The following is a 16,533-nucleotide window of genomic DNA, read 5'->3' on the forward strand; positions in this document are numbered from 1 at the left end:
CACCAGTACATATTAGAACGAACCCTTCCTTCAAGAGACAACGAAAGGACTTCCTACTAACCCAGCAGCTCAACTAATGGGTCATGTATTATCCAATTGGACACACTCTCTACTCCAAGTCCTCCTTACACCCCTTCCTTGTTATCTTTCCTCTCTCATGCTCAACCACTGGTTTGATCCGGTGGTACTCAGTTGCTCTGTATATACTTGTTATCTTTGATGTGAACATTTTCTGTTGTAAAGTGCTCTGATACCCTTGGGTCTAGCTAATGTTATATAAAACTCTTAAATTAATACATAAATACAAGAAATCAAGGTCATACCCATAGAATAATACTGAAGGCTCTAACCATACACTGACAGAGTAGAATGCCTTAAAAAATGTATGCATTGTATTTAACCACTAAGATGCACTTTCAAGACATAACATTCAACAAGGTAAAACATAGTCATTGAAACGATATTGGTGATTGAGGCTGGAGCGGACATCTTGGTGAGTAGTGGTTGTGGCCTCAAAGAGGCATTACAGCGGATTCAAGTTGTACTTCCATTGGTGCATTTGGGCAAGACGACATGCGGGGTGAGTTTCTGTTGCTGACTGGGGTATGATGCTTCCATTTCAACTACGACTACCCTTTTTTGACATATTGTAGCACTGTAGGTGCAGTTGTTCCTCATACAATCCAAAGTGGAGGTAATAGGGAAAGTCAAAGGCTTTACTCCATTATCCCACAATAAACATAGCCAAGAAGGTAAAACGACTCTTGCAGGTCAGGAAATGTGTATACATGAGACCCCAAAAAGGCTAATGTGTGGGAGCTGTACTTTATCTGTACTATTGATGGCATGGTTCTCTAGGTTGACCTGAAATGCCGGATACCATCAGCTACATCCTGAAATGAAATGCATAATGACATTTTCCAACACACTGAACCATATCAATAAAGAAGCCAAGATGGGATGTTGTTGAAATCAAAGTTGTTTCAAAATGTCATTCATGAAATTGTGGTTGACCTGGAAGGGTTGAATGTTAGTGACCCCAACCTCAAATTGAGAAATGGATTTTCCAATAACAGAAAGCCTAATATGCTATGAAACTGTGCCCTGATTCAAATACCACTGGACATTTTCTGTCACAGACAACCTCACCAGCCACTCAGGCAGATAGGAAGGAGAATACATTAGCATATCGGACCGTGCAGTGCTGAAAGGTGACTAATCTGATGGACATTAGTTAGACAGTCCTAGTGGACCAGTGCTTGTATTTGGCTGTGTAGGTGTAACAAGCTTGAGCCTTCCACTGGGATTCCATCTCTGATTGGTAGGGTTTGCTGTTCTGTGAACAGTGAGGTGGGTGGGGTGCAGGGGCTGTACACGACGTGGAATGAGTAGCTTTGTAAATGCAGAAATGTTTGGATGATGAGCCTTGGGGTAGTCGAACCAGTGAATGGAGGTTCAAGGTCACTTGGAATTGGTTACTATATAGGTACACCCGAAACTGATGGTGCCCACACAATTGCTATTACCTCTTTGGATATGAAATATCCAATCTTGCCTATGGAACCCCTGCCCATTCTTCGCTTTTTGTCAAATGCAGAAGTACTGACCTTGAACAATTAGTGTTCACTTTTACTTCTTGCTAAGTGGGTGGTCAAGATTCCTAATCATGGTGGTTGCTGAGAAGGCGCCATCCTTCGTTTCCTGTAATTCTTTCTAGCATAGAAGAAATAGGTCATACTGCTTCGAAGTAGGGTACTTCAAACTGGTGTATTTGTTTTCTATGTGGGACTTAGTGTGTCGTCTATAAAGTTCGGATGCTGCACTAAATCTCCCTGATGCCTGTATTCGAGCCTCGGCGGTGTCTCATACACCATGCCATGGTTCCGCCAGCAGGGGGAACCACTGCTATGTTTTCCCTGCTTGAGTTCCAACTGTGCAGCTGCAGGCCTCCAGCATACACTGCACCCAGTTTCTGTCCACACCCCATCACTAACCTGTGAATGCACCTGGAACATTTTGGCTGTATTTGTACATACACATCTATACCATGGTCTCGAAGGGTGAACCTGACATATGACCGTAGTAGGGCTATGACTGCAGCTGGGCATCTGATGACTGTAAATTGAAATGTGATGGATGTAAATAAGCATGTGGTGGCTGCACCAGGACATTAGGAAGCTGTATTTGTCCTACAATGACTTCATACGTAGTTAATATGTGATTGGATATAAAAATAAGAACTTTCATTTCTTTAGTAGCGTGTAGACAGATTTAATTTACTCTGATAAGGTCCTCGTGCCGAAGGTTATGCTATTCCACTCTATAAAAGAATCAGAGACTAAGCTGGGTTCATACTTCTAATTATGTCTCTTTGTGTAACGTTATCGTAGGAAGCACTAGAAAGGCATGCAGTGCCACTGTTTGGTCAATTTACTCACCTGTGCATCGTGTTTGTCGTTCTCTAAATGTGATTGCTAAATAAGTGATTCAGCGTTTTCTGTTTTAAGGCACAGGCTACGTTCAGCGATGCTTCTGCCTGTTTTTCTGAAGATGAGTGGAGTCTTTTGCAAGAATGGCAGAGGGAATTGTACCGGAATGTGATGAAGGAAATTCACCAAGCTTTGATTTCACTAGGTAACGATGCAATTGTCTCACGTTGCTCCTTGATTTTATAGTGTGTACTATGCCTATTTTGTTATTTTAGTGTTATACGATATTGTTTGATTATCTGCCTTAATTCTCTCCTGAAAAATCCAAAAAGTCATAGAACTCTAATTATGCTACTTAACAGAAAAATGTGAAAAGGGCACTTAACTAATCTCAATACTTCAAGCAATTAAATGATATTTGTAAATTCTGCCCAAACTCAGAGTTAACAAAATACAATATTGTCCATCCCACCAGGAATACTGTGGGCGAACTGTCTTCAGACACTGGTACCTCCAAGAAGACACACTGCTTTATCCCTGTAGTGAACTGTAGATGCACCTCTGGTACCTGCCTGCCTTTCCTTTCTACTCTCTCCTTTCTTCCTTAGATCCTTTCTTTTTCTCTGTCCTTTCTCTATTCCTCCCCCTTCCCTTAATCCCTTCCTTTCGCCATGCTTTCCTTTTTAGGTCTCGGCCTGCCTAGGCTGCGCTTGCGCAGTCTCGCCGGCGCGATCTTATGTTTCTCAGTGTGGGGCTTGAACCCGCCCCTCTTCTCCATTGGCTGGCTTCCTAAACGGAGACTAGCCATTGGAGGAGAGGGGCGTCTGCCCATTTAAGCCCCGTCTTTTTGGGATTCGGGGGGGTGTTATTTAGTTTCTTTCTCTCCTCTTCCCATTGGCTGGAATTTTACATTCCAGCCAATGGGAAGAGGAGAGAAAGAAAAACATGTCCCCGAATCCGAAAATGACGGGGCGTTTCTCCGAGGCATTTCTGCTGGACCTCGGAGAAACATGTTTTTTGTCACATATTTGCCTGCATATGCACCGTGCACACCCACACAAAGTCGCTTTTCCACCCCTTGTTTTCCCCATGCCATGGCTGACAAATCGTGCAGTTTTTCTTAACTGGGCCAAAAAGTAACGAGACTGCGCTGGCCTGTCAGGCATCCCGCCTGCTCTGTGTCTCCCCTGTGCAGTGTTATCCCTCGCGCTCCTCCAGGCATCGGATGTTGGATGCAATCCTCACTCTTATTCACTTCCATAACAGGGTACTTGGTGGCTCCTCGGGGCTTTTTATTGTTGCCAGCGCGCTTCCTAACCCCTCGGGTCCCCGAACGCCCACCCCGTCCCGTGGCCTAGCGGATTTGTAACTCCGCTCGGCAGCAGCAGTTCTGTGTTTTTTTTGCTCTCGCTCTCCTGCTGCCGCCTTGGGCCCTGCGGACGCAGGGAGAGGGAGGGAGGCAGCCAGGGAGAGTTGGGAAGCACAGGTGGGAGGAGGAGAGGGGGAGTGGTGACTCGACTGTATAAGGATGCCAGATGGCTGCTACGGGGATGGGACGTGGGAGTTAAATGTCCTGGTGACGAACCTCAATCGGGATGTCACCCTCAGTGTCACGGGAGAGGAAGTATCAGCACTTCTTAGCAAGGATGCGGGCAGTACCAGCACTACTCAGCAAGGATGCGGGTAGTACCAGCACTTCTTAGCAAGGCTGTGAGCAGTACCAGCACTTCTTAGCAAGGCCGCGGGCAGTACCGGCACTTCTTAGCAAGGCTGTTGGGAGTATATCAGCACTTGTTAGCAAGGCTGCGGGCAGTACCAGCCCTTTCTAGCAAGGCTGCGGGCAGTACCACCACTTCTTAGCAAGGCTGCAGCCAGTACCAGCACTTTTTAGCAAGGCTGCTGGCATTTCCAGCACTGTACCAGGTGGCGAGGAGGTGAGGCAAAATGCATGCAAGGGGAACTTCTTTACACCTGTGATGGGGCGGGGCTGGGGTTGTGACATTCATTTGTAGCATGTACAGTTGAGGCAGTTCTGTCAAACCGTTTTTTTGGGGCCAGAGTGCTGGCCTTTTAAACCACTACCCGCAGTCCAGTGAGGTGTTGTAGGGGGGCATTATAGGCGCGTACAATGTATGAGGTACTCTGCACCAATGCGAGCAAACGTATTCCTCCTTGTTATCTCCTGTCTCTACATTAGAGCATTCCTGTGTGTACTCAAATGGAGTTAAAGCTACTGGGGCAAAACTGGTTTTCACAGCGAGCTACCAGTTTGTATGCGAGATAGTATCGCTTTGTGTACCACGTGTGCTTTTTTCTCAATGTCTCTCTGATTTATGATAAACTTTTTTTTGCCCCTGTTCCCTGTTTGTGCTCTGTTCCCTGTTTGTGCTCGATTTTCTTGACTCTGTTCCCTGCTTGTGATCGTTTTTTCTTGCCTCTGTTCCCTGGGGCGTTACTGGGCAGAGATGGGCATGTGGCTGACCTGGACTGAGGGATGTCTGTGTGTGTGTGTGTGACTCTGTGTGTGTGTGTGTGTGTGTGTGTGTGTGTGTGTGTGTGTGTGGCTCTGTGTGTGTGTGTGGCTCTGTGTGTGTGGCTGTGTGTGTGTGTGTGTGGCTCTGTGTGTGTGGCTCTGTGTGTGTGTGGCTCTGTGTGTGTGTGTTGGGCTCTGTGTGTGGTTGGCTCTGTGTGGGTAGCTTTTTTTGTAGGTGGCTCTGTCTGTGTGAGGGTGGCTCTGTGTGTGTAGGTGGCTCTGTGTGGGTGGCTCTGTGTGTGTGTGGGTGGCTCTATGTGAATGACTGTGGGTGGCTCTGTGTGGGTGGCTCTGTATGTGTGTGTGGGTGGCTTTGTGTGTGTGGCTCTGTGTGTGGGTGCAAATGCAATAGGTCTCGCATTTGCGAGAGATTAAGCTATTGGCATTGTAAATGACAATGCCATTTATTTATATGTTTTAAAAACAAAAACATAAATAAAAATAATGTCATGAGCAATGCCAATAGCTCTAACTTTAACAATGCCGAGACCATTGCATTGTAAATGCTTGTTTCTTACTTTTCTTCCTTTCTTCTTTTTCTCTCTTTTTTTACCCCCTTTCATCCTCCCTCCCTCCCTTCTTTCTTTCTGTTCTTCCTGTCTACAGCAAAGTAAGGTCCATCCGCAGTGTGCCAAGAACCTTTGGGAGGTTGCAGATCGGCCTCTTCAATCCTCCAGGACAATTCCTCAGGGTAGACGCCCTGAAAACTGAAGTCGGTGTATAGGCCTGCTATTTGGGATATTGAACCTAGCTTTCCTATATTGATGGTTGGATACAGTATTGGGATTACAGCATTGTGCTTAGACGTTTCTTGTATTGTTTTATATTCTTGGATGGAAACGTAAATTGACAGACACAAAAGCCGGAGAAACAGAAATGGGTTTATCTCATTAAGTAGAACCATGAAATTGAGCAAATTAAAGAACTCTGAAGAGAGTAACCTATGGTCTAATGTAAACGGAAAATACCACTGCACTTTAATGTCACATGCAGTGTAATTGGATGGTCACTCACTGTAAACATGATTTATCTGTGGGGTTTTGTAGAGTGCTACAAAGTAGGAGTAGTGGTTTCACTGGTCTGTGGGAATGGAGGGGGACTAGAGGGTGATAAAAAAGCACAGGGGCAGATGGAAGGATCACAGACCAAGGTAAAGGGCAACGAACCAGAGAAAGATGTCTGCAATGGTGGAAGAGCCTTGAGTACTATAATTTCAACCAGTCTTAAGCGTCGGTCTAGTGAGGGGGAAGCTTCTAAAAAGGTACCTAAGCTCTTGTCCCTCTTTTCTGAATATCATTGCATCCCAGATTCACACCACATATGTACTGTACATACATATATACAATTGAGAAGGATCTCATTACTCAGATGTCATTGGAGGTACATTAACATAGCATTTGATGTAAAGGAGTAGGTGGTTCCGGGTGCCAGATGCCTCCTTCCTCCCAGGACGCAACCCCCTAAAGCAGTTAAATACTGCTTTTGACAGATCTCAGTTGCATCAGGAAGAAACCCCAGCGATCTACCCAGTCCATGTGACTTGTCAGAGCTACAGAACATACCTCATGCCAGTAGAATGGTTTAACCCCCCTAGGACCTGGGAAGAGGTTTAAGAGGTTGAGTACTCCTTGTTTCTTTGATTGTGAATATGTTGTAGAAAAAGATGGCATGCTTTAATTACCTATAAGCATTGGGCAGCACGTTTCGCTGTACCTAGCTATATGCCAATGAGCTTTTTCAAGGTGTCCTTTGTCATGTATATGTAGTCTACAGATGTGAATAGGTTTGTGTAAATGTCTAAGCTAAGAGAGCCGATTTCTGGCTCAGGACATTGTAAAGATTAGTCTGATTTCAGTTATAGGACTGGTGCTCTTTCAGGTCCATTAAAAAAGCCCAGCCAGTTCCTTCATCAGTATTACATTTGGGTGTCACTAGACAGGAAGTTATATGGTCATTTTCTAAAGACCGTCTTGCCATTTATTGTCAGTAAAAAAAAAAAAGCTGTGCGGTGCACTGGATTTGATCCTAAGAACCTCCCACCAGACTGGGAAAGTCCACTCCAGGCGGCCATCTCCTGCTATCAATGCTGTGTCCCCTCCCATCAGTACCTAAGATGGCCACTAGTCACCTTAGTCATGTGAGTGCCTATCTATACCAATAGGGGTAATCCTCTGCAACACTCTGGCACTGGGGAAATAATCAGGCCTTATTGCCTAAATCGGCCATTCACAGCTCACGAGGGTGCACATTGCTAATGGACTAAGCTGTTGGTAGTTTTGCAGTGTCAGGTTCATTGAGACGATACAGATAGGATACATATACATTTATCATATTATCCATTTTTAGTCTCTAAGTATGTAAAAATAGTTGGCTTACAAGAGCAGAGGGTGATTGGATCCAAACCGGTATCTGTCACTTCAGTATACCCTCGCCTGCTTCATTATTCCCTCTTTAGGCTCAATCTACAGCCTATCCTACATCCTAGCAAACATGCCTAACCTAGGGGCTCCTTACCCACAACTCATCACACCATGAGAATGTTCACAGAAACACTTTGTAACGTTCACAAAATATTACTGAAATTTAAACTGAAGCCAGTATTCTGTGGTATGCCCAGGAGCAAAAAAAACGGCCAAATTAAGGAATTGCCCCATGGCAATGTGGCTCAGAAATCTGGATTCTATAAGCTGCCCAGTAATGGGAAATGTCCTGACCCAATGTACAATCCTACCATCTTTCTAATTTGAGTCATGTTCGGACAAAGCGAAGTGATGAGAGGGGACAGAGTTGGCATCACAGTAGAATGACTATGAAATGGGACACAACAAGAACAAGCATTAAAAAGGCTATAGGTCTCGCCTTTCATTAAGTTAAAGCCATTTGCTTTGCTATAGAATACCAATGACAAAGCAAATGGCTTTAACTTAATCAAAGGCGAGACCTATTACATTTTCAATACTTGTTCTATTAGTGTAACTCTCCCACGTCCTCTCCCCCTACAATCCTTGCCAAACCTCACTTTTACCTGCACCTGTGACTATCCTTAGTGAGGGCTGAGCAGCCTTAATCTGCTCTGTAAATAAAGCCTTGTCCACCCGGTTGCACCCTTTCTCGTCCATCTGCTCTACGGAGCTAGTTGTTTCTTTACATCGGAGCTCTTGCATCCTCCTACTCCACTTCCTTTAGTTGCATCCACCTTCTCATCCCCCGCCCGCGTGACTCCGTTTTGGGATCAAATGTATTACGTCTTTGTCTTTCATGCACCTGTATAATGACCCTCCTATCGTAGCTGTGCTGGCAGCTTCTTGCACCCTCCTCCTTGCCCTGACTCCTTCAGATAACGTGGGTCTGTGCTGTGCATGCCCACCTCTTTTAAATGTGGCTGCATTTCATTCTGTCTTCATGACTGGAGCGCACAGCTGTAGTGTACAAAGCAAAACCAAAGGGGATGATGGACGGACGGTTGAACATTGCAAGCACTCACCCCCATTCAACTGATCTGGGTTTACTCCATCATCATTCTTTAGCTCACTCCATCACCCCAGTTCAGACATGGCCATATGCAAATCAGTCTGACCCTGTGCCTCATGGGAACAGTCCAGCCCGAACTGCCAAGCCATGTCTTCCCTGGACCGGGAACAAGCATCCTGTGACCAGTTTCTGGCTGATCAGCCAGGCTAGCTTGAATCCAGTGGCAAAGCGAGCAAGGGACCCACGTCACCCCCAGTCAACTGATCTGGGTTTAATCCATCATCATTCTGTAGCGCACTCCGTCACGGTCAGACTGATTTGCATATGGCCATGTCTGAACTGGGGTGGCGTTCCATCCCCTTTGATTTTGCTGTGTTCGCCCTAAGTTGGCAGGGTATGCCCAGACGTGGGTCCTTTGCTCACTTTGCCACTGGATTCAAGCTAGCCTGGCTGATGAAGGCTGATTAGCCAGAAACCGGTCCCAGGATGCTTGTTTCCGGTCCAGGGAAGACATGGCTTGGCAGTTCGGGCTGGACTGTTCCCATGAGGCACAGGGTCAAGCCTGATTTGCATATGGCCATGTCTGAACTGGGGTGGTGTGGTGAGCAAAATAACAATGGATTAAACCCAGATCTGTGACTGGGGGTGAATGTTTTGCCATTGTACAACATTCCGTCCATCAAGTGTTGTTTTTGCATTTGTCACCCCGAGTCGGACGGGTATGCTCGAACATGAGTCCCGTGCTCTCCATGCCACTGGAATCGAACTATCCTGGCTGATGACGGCTGATAGCCAGAAACCAATCCTAGGATGCTTGATTCCGGTCCAGGGAAGACATGGCTTAGCAGTTTGGGCTGGACTGTTCCCATGAGGCACAGGGTCAGACTGATTTGCATATGGCCATGTCTGAACTGGGGTGGCGGAGTTAGCTAAAGAATGGTGATGGATTAAACCCAGATCAGTTGGCTGGGGGTGAGTGCTTGCAATGCTTGTACAGCAGAGGCATGTCAGCAGTGAGGTGCACAACAGTGGCGTGTCAGCAGTGGTGTCAGCTGTGATGTGTCAGCAATGGTGTGGCAGCAGTGGTGGGTCAGCAGTGAAGTGCAAAGTAGTGGTGTCTCAGCAGTGAGGCGCACAGCAGTGGAGTGTCAGCAGTGGTGTCCGCAGCGGCGTGTCAGCAGTGGGGTGTCAGCAGTGGTGTCAGCAGTGGCGTATCAGCTGCGGTGTGACAGCAGCGGTGTCAGCTGTGGTGTGTCAGCAGTGGCGTGTCAGCAGTGGTGTGTCAGCAGTGAAGTGCACAGCAGTGGTGTGTCAGCAGCAGTAGTGTGTCAGCAGTGGTGTGTCAGCAGTGGAGTGCAAAGCAGTGGTGTGTCAGCAGTGAGGCGCACAGCAGTGGCGTGTCAGCAGTGGTGTGTCAGCAGTGAAGTGCACAGCAGAGGCATGTCAGCAGTGAGGTGCACAACAGTGGCGTGTCAGCAGTGGTGTCAGCAGTGGCGTATCAGCAGCGGTGTGACAGCAGCGGTGTCAGCTGTGGTGTGTCAGCAATGGTGTGGCAGCAGTGGTGTGTCAGCAGTGAAGTGCACAGCAGTGGTGTGTCAGCAGCAGTGGTGTGTCAGCAGCAGTGGTGTCAGCAGTGGTGTGTCAGCAGTGAAGTGCAAAGCAGTGGTGTCTCAGCAGTGAGGCGCACAGCAGTGGTGTGTCAGCAGTGGTGTGCCAGCAGTGGTGTGCCAGCAGTGAAGTGCACAGCAGAGGCATGTCAGCAGTGAGGAGCACAACAGTGGCGTGTCAGCGGTGGGGAGCACAGACGGGGTCAGCAGTGATGTATCAGCAGTGGTGTGTCAGCAGCGGCACCAGTAGCGATGTGTCAGCAGCAATGTGTCAGTAACGATGTGACAGCAGAGATGTGTCAGCAGCGGCGTGTCAGCAGCGGCGTGTCAGCAGCGGCGTGTCAGCAGCGGCGTGTCAGCAGCGGCGTGTCAGCAGCGGCGTGTCAGCAGCGGTGTGTCAGCAGCGGCGTGTCATCTGCAGCGTGTCAGCAGGGGTGTGTCAGCAGCGGCGTCAGCAGCGATGTGTCAGCAGCGGCGTGTCAGCAGCGGTGTGTCAGCAGCGGTGTGTCAGCAGCAGTGTGTCAGCAATGGCGTGTCAGCAGTGGTGTGTCTGCAGCAGCGTTTCAGTGGCAGAGTGTCAGCAGTGATGTGTCAGCAGTGGTGTGTCAGCAGCGGTGTGTCAGCAGCGGTGTGTCAGCAGCAGTGTGTCAGCAGCGGTGTTTCATCAGCGTTGTGTCAGCAGTGCTGTGTCAGCAGTGATGTCGGACTGATGGCCGTAGCCTGTACAGTAACGGGGACCAGGTCGCTGATGCCGGCGGCAAGCTTGAGCTGCTTTGCATTTAGGTGTGTCAGCAGTGAAGTACACAGCAGAGGCATGTCAGCATTGAGGTGCACAACAGTGGCGTGTCAGCGGTGGGGTGCACAGAAGAGGTCAGCAGTGATATATCAGCAGTGGTGTATCAGCAGGGGCATCAGCAACGGCGTCAGAAGCGGCATCAGCAACGATGTGTCAGCAGCGGCGTGTCAGCAGCGGCGTGTCAGCAGGGGCGTGTCAGAAGCTGCGTGTCAGCAGCGGCGTGTCAGCATCGGCGTGTGAGCAGCGGCGTGTGAGCAGCGGGGTGTCAGCAGCGGCATGTCAGCAGCAGCGTGTCAGTAGTGGGGTGTCAGCAGTGGCGTGTCAGCAGTAGTATGTCTGCAACAGCGTGTCAGGAGCGGCGTGTCAGCAGCGGCATCAACAGTGATGTATCAGCAGGGGTGTATCAGTAGTGGTGTGTCAGCAGCGATGTGTCAGCAGCGAGGTGTCAGCAGCGGTGTTTCAGCAGTGGTGTGTCATCAGTGGCGTGTCACCAACGATGTGTCAGAAGCGGTGTGTCAGCATTGGTGTCAGACTGATGGCCGCAGCCTGTACTGTAACGGGGACCAGGTCACTGACGCTGAGCAAGCATGAGCTGCTTTGCATTTAGAGCCCTGACGCGCCAGTCACACTGCCTCTTAGCTCTCAGATCAGAACGCAAGGAGACAGTAGTTGTAATAAGCACTCAGCCACTACGGTCACTTCCTGTTATCGTATAACGATGATAAAATTGCATTTGAGAGAGAGCATGATCTCGTAATTTATGAAAGACGATCCAGGGCCACACAGAACTTAAGCCGACAGCCATACCATAGAGACTTGTGACGTGTTTCCTACATAAAAAGCATAGTGTGTGTCAGAATGGTTAAATGGAGAGCAGCTGGTCTCATAGACACATCGAGTGAGTTTTCATCCCACTGGTGTGCAGTGCGTGATGAGGAACTATCCTACACGTGGTCAGCACTTTGTCTAATTCCCCGGCAATGCCTGCTAGCATGTCCAGCCCTTGTCGGTTATAATGTCCAGGATTCTGCAGTGCACAGATGCGGGCCTGTTGAGGAGTCTTTCTTCACATGTGCAGCGCATGACGAGAAGCAGCCAGGCACGTGTATAGTGCCTGTTAATGAGCTGAGCATACATAGACAAAGCGAGTGAAAAAGCAAGACCAAAAAAGTAATTTAAAGCACGTTAGGAACACTGATAGAAAAAAAAGAATACAAGTTTAAGCTCATTTTTTTTTAAAAAGCACGAATACTAAAGTTAGTTAAAGCGCACAACAGTGAAATATCATTAAAAAAAAGATCTCCCAAGTTAGTTAAAGCACATGACAGTGAAAGCTCTTTACAAAACAAGCCGCGCCAGAGAAATGAAAGGCGCGTCAGCCTTTGTTGAAGATAAACGCGGTAATACAAAAAAAAAGTGCTTAGCAGCTAATTAAGAGACACTGTCTCCCGCCGCAAGTAAAAGATCCAATACCGGTGGGCGGGGCCAAAAGCGGACAGGGTGGCAACCATCAGGGTAATGATTGCCTCCGGTGCAATCATTACACTGTGTTTTGCATAATCCACGATGCAAAACGACGCGCATGAATCAAAATTGCAGGTGGAGCTGAGACAGAACTTCTGGAACCTTATTGATTCCAAGAAGCCCTCACATGTCGAGACAGCGCATGTGCTGCTAACACCAGGCGAGACCTAAAAATGGGACAGTTAAAAATAGGGTACTCTGAATTTGGTCCGCAAAAACTGAATGAAGAGCAGCAGAGTTTAAGACTGTGACAGCTGGGCAACATTGCAAAGTCCTGGAGATTCTAGGGGATGTTAAAAAACAGATGAGCAGTCCTGCATAGAGAAGTCCAACCTCTGACAAATGTTGATATGATTAGTTGCTTCCAGCCCATGTATGCCTTCATAGTGAACGATGTGCGTTTTTTTCATACTGAACACCATTGATTCATTTGACTTGGGCTCTGCCTGCTTCTCTTTTTGATTACGCAAAGTGGCCTTTTTTTCATGGTCATAGCCTCATTTCTAGATAAAGCATGGCCACTGTTCCGAAGTTACCAACGTTGGCAAATCTGGTTTAAGATAATCCTCAGAGGTTTTGAATGTATTATACTTCATAGTTCATCAAACCCAAAGTAAAATTAAGGAAGGAAATGTAAACCCGGCAAGATGATTTGTGAAAGACTAAACATTTTATTAACCCAACGTTATTACATATGGTAATGCAAAATTAATCATTACTTCAGTTGCGACAAATAGTGAAGTAATACCCTCAGTGCACCATCTGCCCGAAGCAAGAACAAAACACATCAAACGAGATTGACCACTACAGCCATGTAACCTTGGCACAGCCTGGGGCATGTTTGTCAACCTCTTTTTGGCTTTTTTTAAAAACGGAGTCTGTGAGCTCATCAACATTCTTAAGTGTCCCATAACCAGTGACTAAGATCCTGCATCTTTGTTCCTCAGCAGATCATTAAACATCAGAGTCCATGCATTCTAAACATGGCTTTATGTCTGCCTGCAGAAGCAGGCTTATTCTGTATTCGCTTCTAAATAATAGCATAGCATAGCACAGTTCATTTAGTAAGTTCAGTAAAGAGGCAGAACATTGGAAAAATCGCTTCTATTCCCACCCTGCTCGGGTCTCCCACAACAGCCACATTCTAGACAGGTGATTGGTCTCCTGGCAGCCATTGCCAAGGGTCACAGCCATAGTCTGTCTTGTCATCTGTTTTCGGTGTACCTCTGCTATTCATGAAGGGCAAATAACAGCCAGTATTCATAAATATTTACTATTCGGGGGCGAGAACTCACTTGGGGGCAATACCGTCAACCGTGCTGACCGGAGGTGTGTTGGTCACCGTGGCTCCCTGCTTCGCTCTTCCCCCCGCCGCCGCTTCTCAAACCTGCGGCCGCCGAGAGGGGAGAGTGCTCTGCCGTTTACAAGCCTGCCGCCTACAATCCCCAGGAAGCCCTGCAGCACCACGTGGACGCCGGTTGCAGCTTCCGCGTCAGCTTCCCGCGCCCGGAGGCGCATAACAGCAAGCCACTCCTCCCGCGTCGCGGGACGCGCGCGGGCTGAGCCCGGGCAGAGGGCGGGCCGTCTGTGGCCGTCCGGGGACAACAGGGGACGGGACGGGCCACCTCCCTTATCAGTGGTATTCAAACCTGAAAGCACTCGGAACTCTCTAATAAAGTACTGTCATTTGCTCTTCCCTGCCTTTTAACTGTGGGTCATTGAGCCAGCTGCCTCCCTTAAGAGTGTGAGTGATACATTTTTCTTATGCAGGACTATTCGTTTCTCTAAATACTTTCTCCCATACTTTGCTGTTAATTAAGGAAGCACCCCCCAGCAAAAATGAGCATCCAGGGCAAGAAAACTAAACTACCTGCTTCTCGCCCAAATACTAGACTTCAGGCCACAATGCCGCAGTCCCTCCCAACACTGACGGCCATTGATAAAATGTTACAACAAACCATAGGGGTGGTTGCCAACGCAATTGAAAATACTGAAAGAAGATTATCCTTCCCACCCACAATAAGCTCTAAAGACCATGGCGAAGATTGCTCGGTTATTGCCATTGATCCCACGATTCTGGACTCTTATTTAACATCCACCTATGCCGAGCTGCCCTGTGCACAGATCCCGGCTGAGACCTCAGTAGTTGATGATTTACCACTGGCCTCAGTTGAGCCCGCTATTAACAATGACGATCAACCCCTATATCTTGACCCCCCCGTGGCAAAATCTAAACCTGTTAGGGTCGGCTCTAAGACAAAAAAGGATAGTCTTCCTAAGAATTTAGGTACAAAGAAACAGCCTAATCATAACTTGGTAACCCCATCTGATTATCCCCGGCACCCAACTACAGGGATACCATGCTGGGTCACCAATATGGTGACGGATCTTCAGAATAGTTTAGAGCAAATCATCGCTTCCCACATTAAACCTCTGGTCTCAAAACTGGATAGATTATCTTCCAATAATAGGGCTATAGGGACAACGAAGCCACAAAACTCCCAAGGTAACTCGGCACCCCTTCCTCTAGCCGGTGCCTCTACAAAGGCACCCTGTTCTGAAGTAGCTAAGTCCACCGTTCCAGTAGTATCAAACAAAAAACTAGGTCCAGCAACTACTGCTGCCAAGCCCACAAACCCCGTACCCCCTCCTACGCCTGTAGCCAACCCACTAGGTCCTACCATACCTCCCGCTGTGGGCCAAACTGTCAAATCTAGTCAACATCTTAAGGAGGGTAAAAATACGGCACCAAAAAATGCTGCATCAACATCGAGACCTCCCCTATCTACGGCAACTTTTAATCGATTGCCGTCAATAAATTTGCCCCCAGAAGCACAACCATATGTAGTTGTCCTAGTGGGTGTTCCGTCCCTTAGTGAGGGAAAGAGAGAACATGAGGTAGACTTACACAATAAGTGCATACAGTGGCTGAACCTAAACAGACCCTTACCTCCTAACATTTCAGGTCACATATTGGCAGTGAGAAGAGTAGACTGGATTGGAAGGGGCCCTAAAAAAGTGGCAGGGGATGTTGTTACAATTAATTTTAGGGACTCCTCTGCTGTTGATCACATTTGTAGAACCCCTTCCCACAGAGAGTCCCAAATATTTCCTCTGCACTTGTCCTATTTCTACCCTACCCCAATTCATAAATCGACTTATCATAGGAGACCACAGTATACCAGAAATCATCTCTCCCACCCGAACAGGATTCATCACTGGCAGCCATTTGGGGAGGGTTTTCTTCCACCCACCTCGATCTACCCGTTACAAGCCCATTGGAACAGGTTTAGCGTCCTCGAGGAGGTGGACTGACTCACCCAGACAGGTACGCCCCCACGAGAACATAATGAGGGTAACTTAGATGAGGGTGTTGTAATACAGGAAAATACACTATCCTCTGTTAGTTGTGAGGACCCTTGTCCTTATGCATCGGAGCGGGAGGAGACAAGGGCAGAACAGAGCCTGGACCAGGTATTACCTAGAGAACAAGGGGATGAGAAGGATAAAGTAAAGGCTATGGAAGGAAGTATAAAAATCCTCTTGTGGAATGTCGCAGGCCTAAAGAGCAAGCTACTTGTACCAGAGTGGTCCTCTTTTATGACCACACACACTATTTGCTTGATGCAAGAAACCTGGTCCCTTGAGGTGAGCGCCAGCCCCGGCTTTGCAACCTATGACATTCCTGCAGTCTCCGGGGGGAAAGGCCGCCCTTCGGGTGGTCTTCCCATATGGGTAGGCTTACACTTAGGCGTACAGAGCACACAAGTGGATACAAACTCACCAGATATCCAATGTGTTTTGCTAACATCCGTTAGCAGATCTACATTGGCTATTATTAATATCTACTCTAGGCCTACCGTGAACGGAAAAGAATCGAGTACTATCAAGGCACTCGACCATTTCCTTCAGACACTTGATCCCGCAACTCCGATTATTCTTGGTGGCGACCTGAATTGCCAGTTCGAACCATTGGATGGATCCGAGCTGTGTGAGGAGGATGAGGTCGACTTGCTCTGGCATATTGCAGCCCCAAGAATTGCCCTGGTTAAGGCTTGGACCTTGTTAGTATTACAAATCAAAGCCTTGACCCTTGCAATGTCCCTGCGGGCATGCAATGGAAGGGGCAATAACGAAAGTTACGGCCTGCCCACATATAATAGGATAAATCAT

The 16,533-nt window shown here is 47.8% G+C and overlaps 1 protein-coding gene across 2 annotated transcripts in view; it reads left to right on the plus strand.

The window, feature by feature from the left end:
* Positions 1-16,533, plus strand: part of LOC147732647 (uncharacterized) — a 583,719-nt gene that overhangs the window by 24,749 nt on the left and 542,437 nt on the right. For both annotated transcript variants that reach the window (XM_086957159.1, XM_086957160.1), the window contains exon 2: positions 2,508-2,634. In XM_086957159.1, the coding sequence (XP_086813285.1) occupies positions 2,508-2,634 (127 nt within the window). The remainder of the gene's footprint in view (positions 1-2,507; positions 2,635-16,533) is intronic.

The sequence above is a fragment of the Lissotriton vulgaris genome, chromosome 2_1, assembly GCF_964263255.1.
Source record: "Lissotriton vulgaris chromosome 2_1, aLisVul1.2, whole genome shotgun sequence".
NCBI classification, from domain to species: Eukaryota; Metazoa; Chordata; class Amphibia; order Caudata; family Salamandridae; genus Lissotriton; species Lissotriton vulgaris.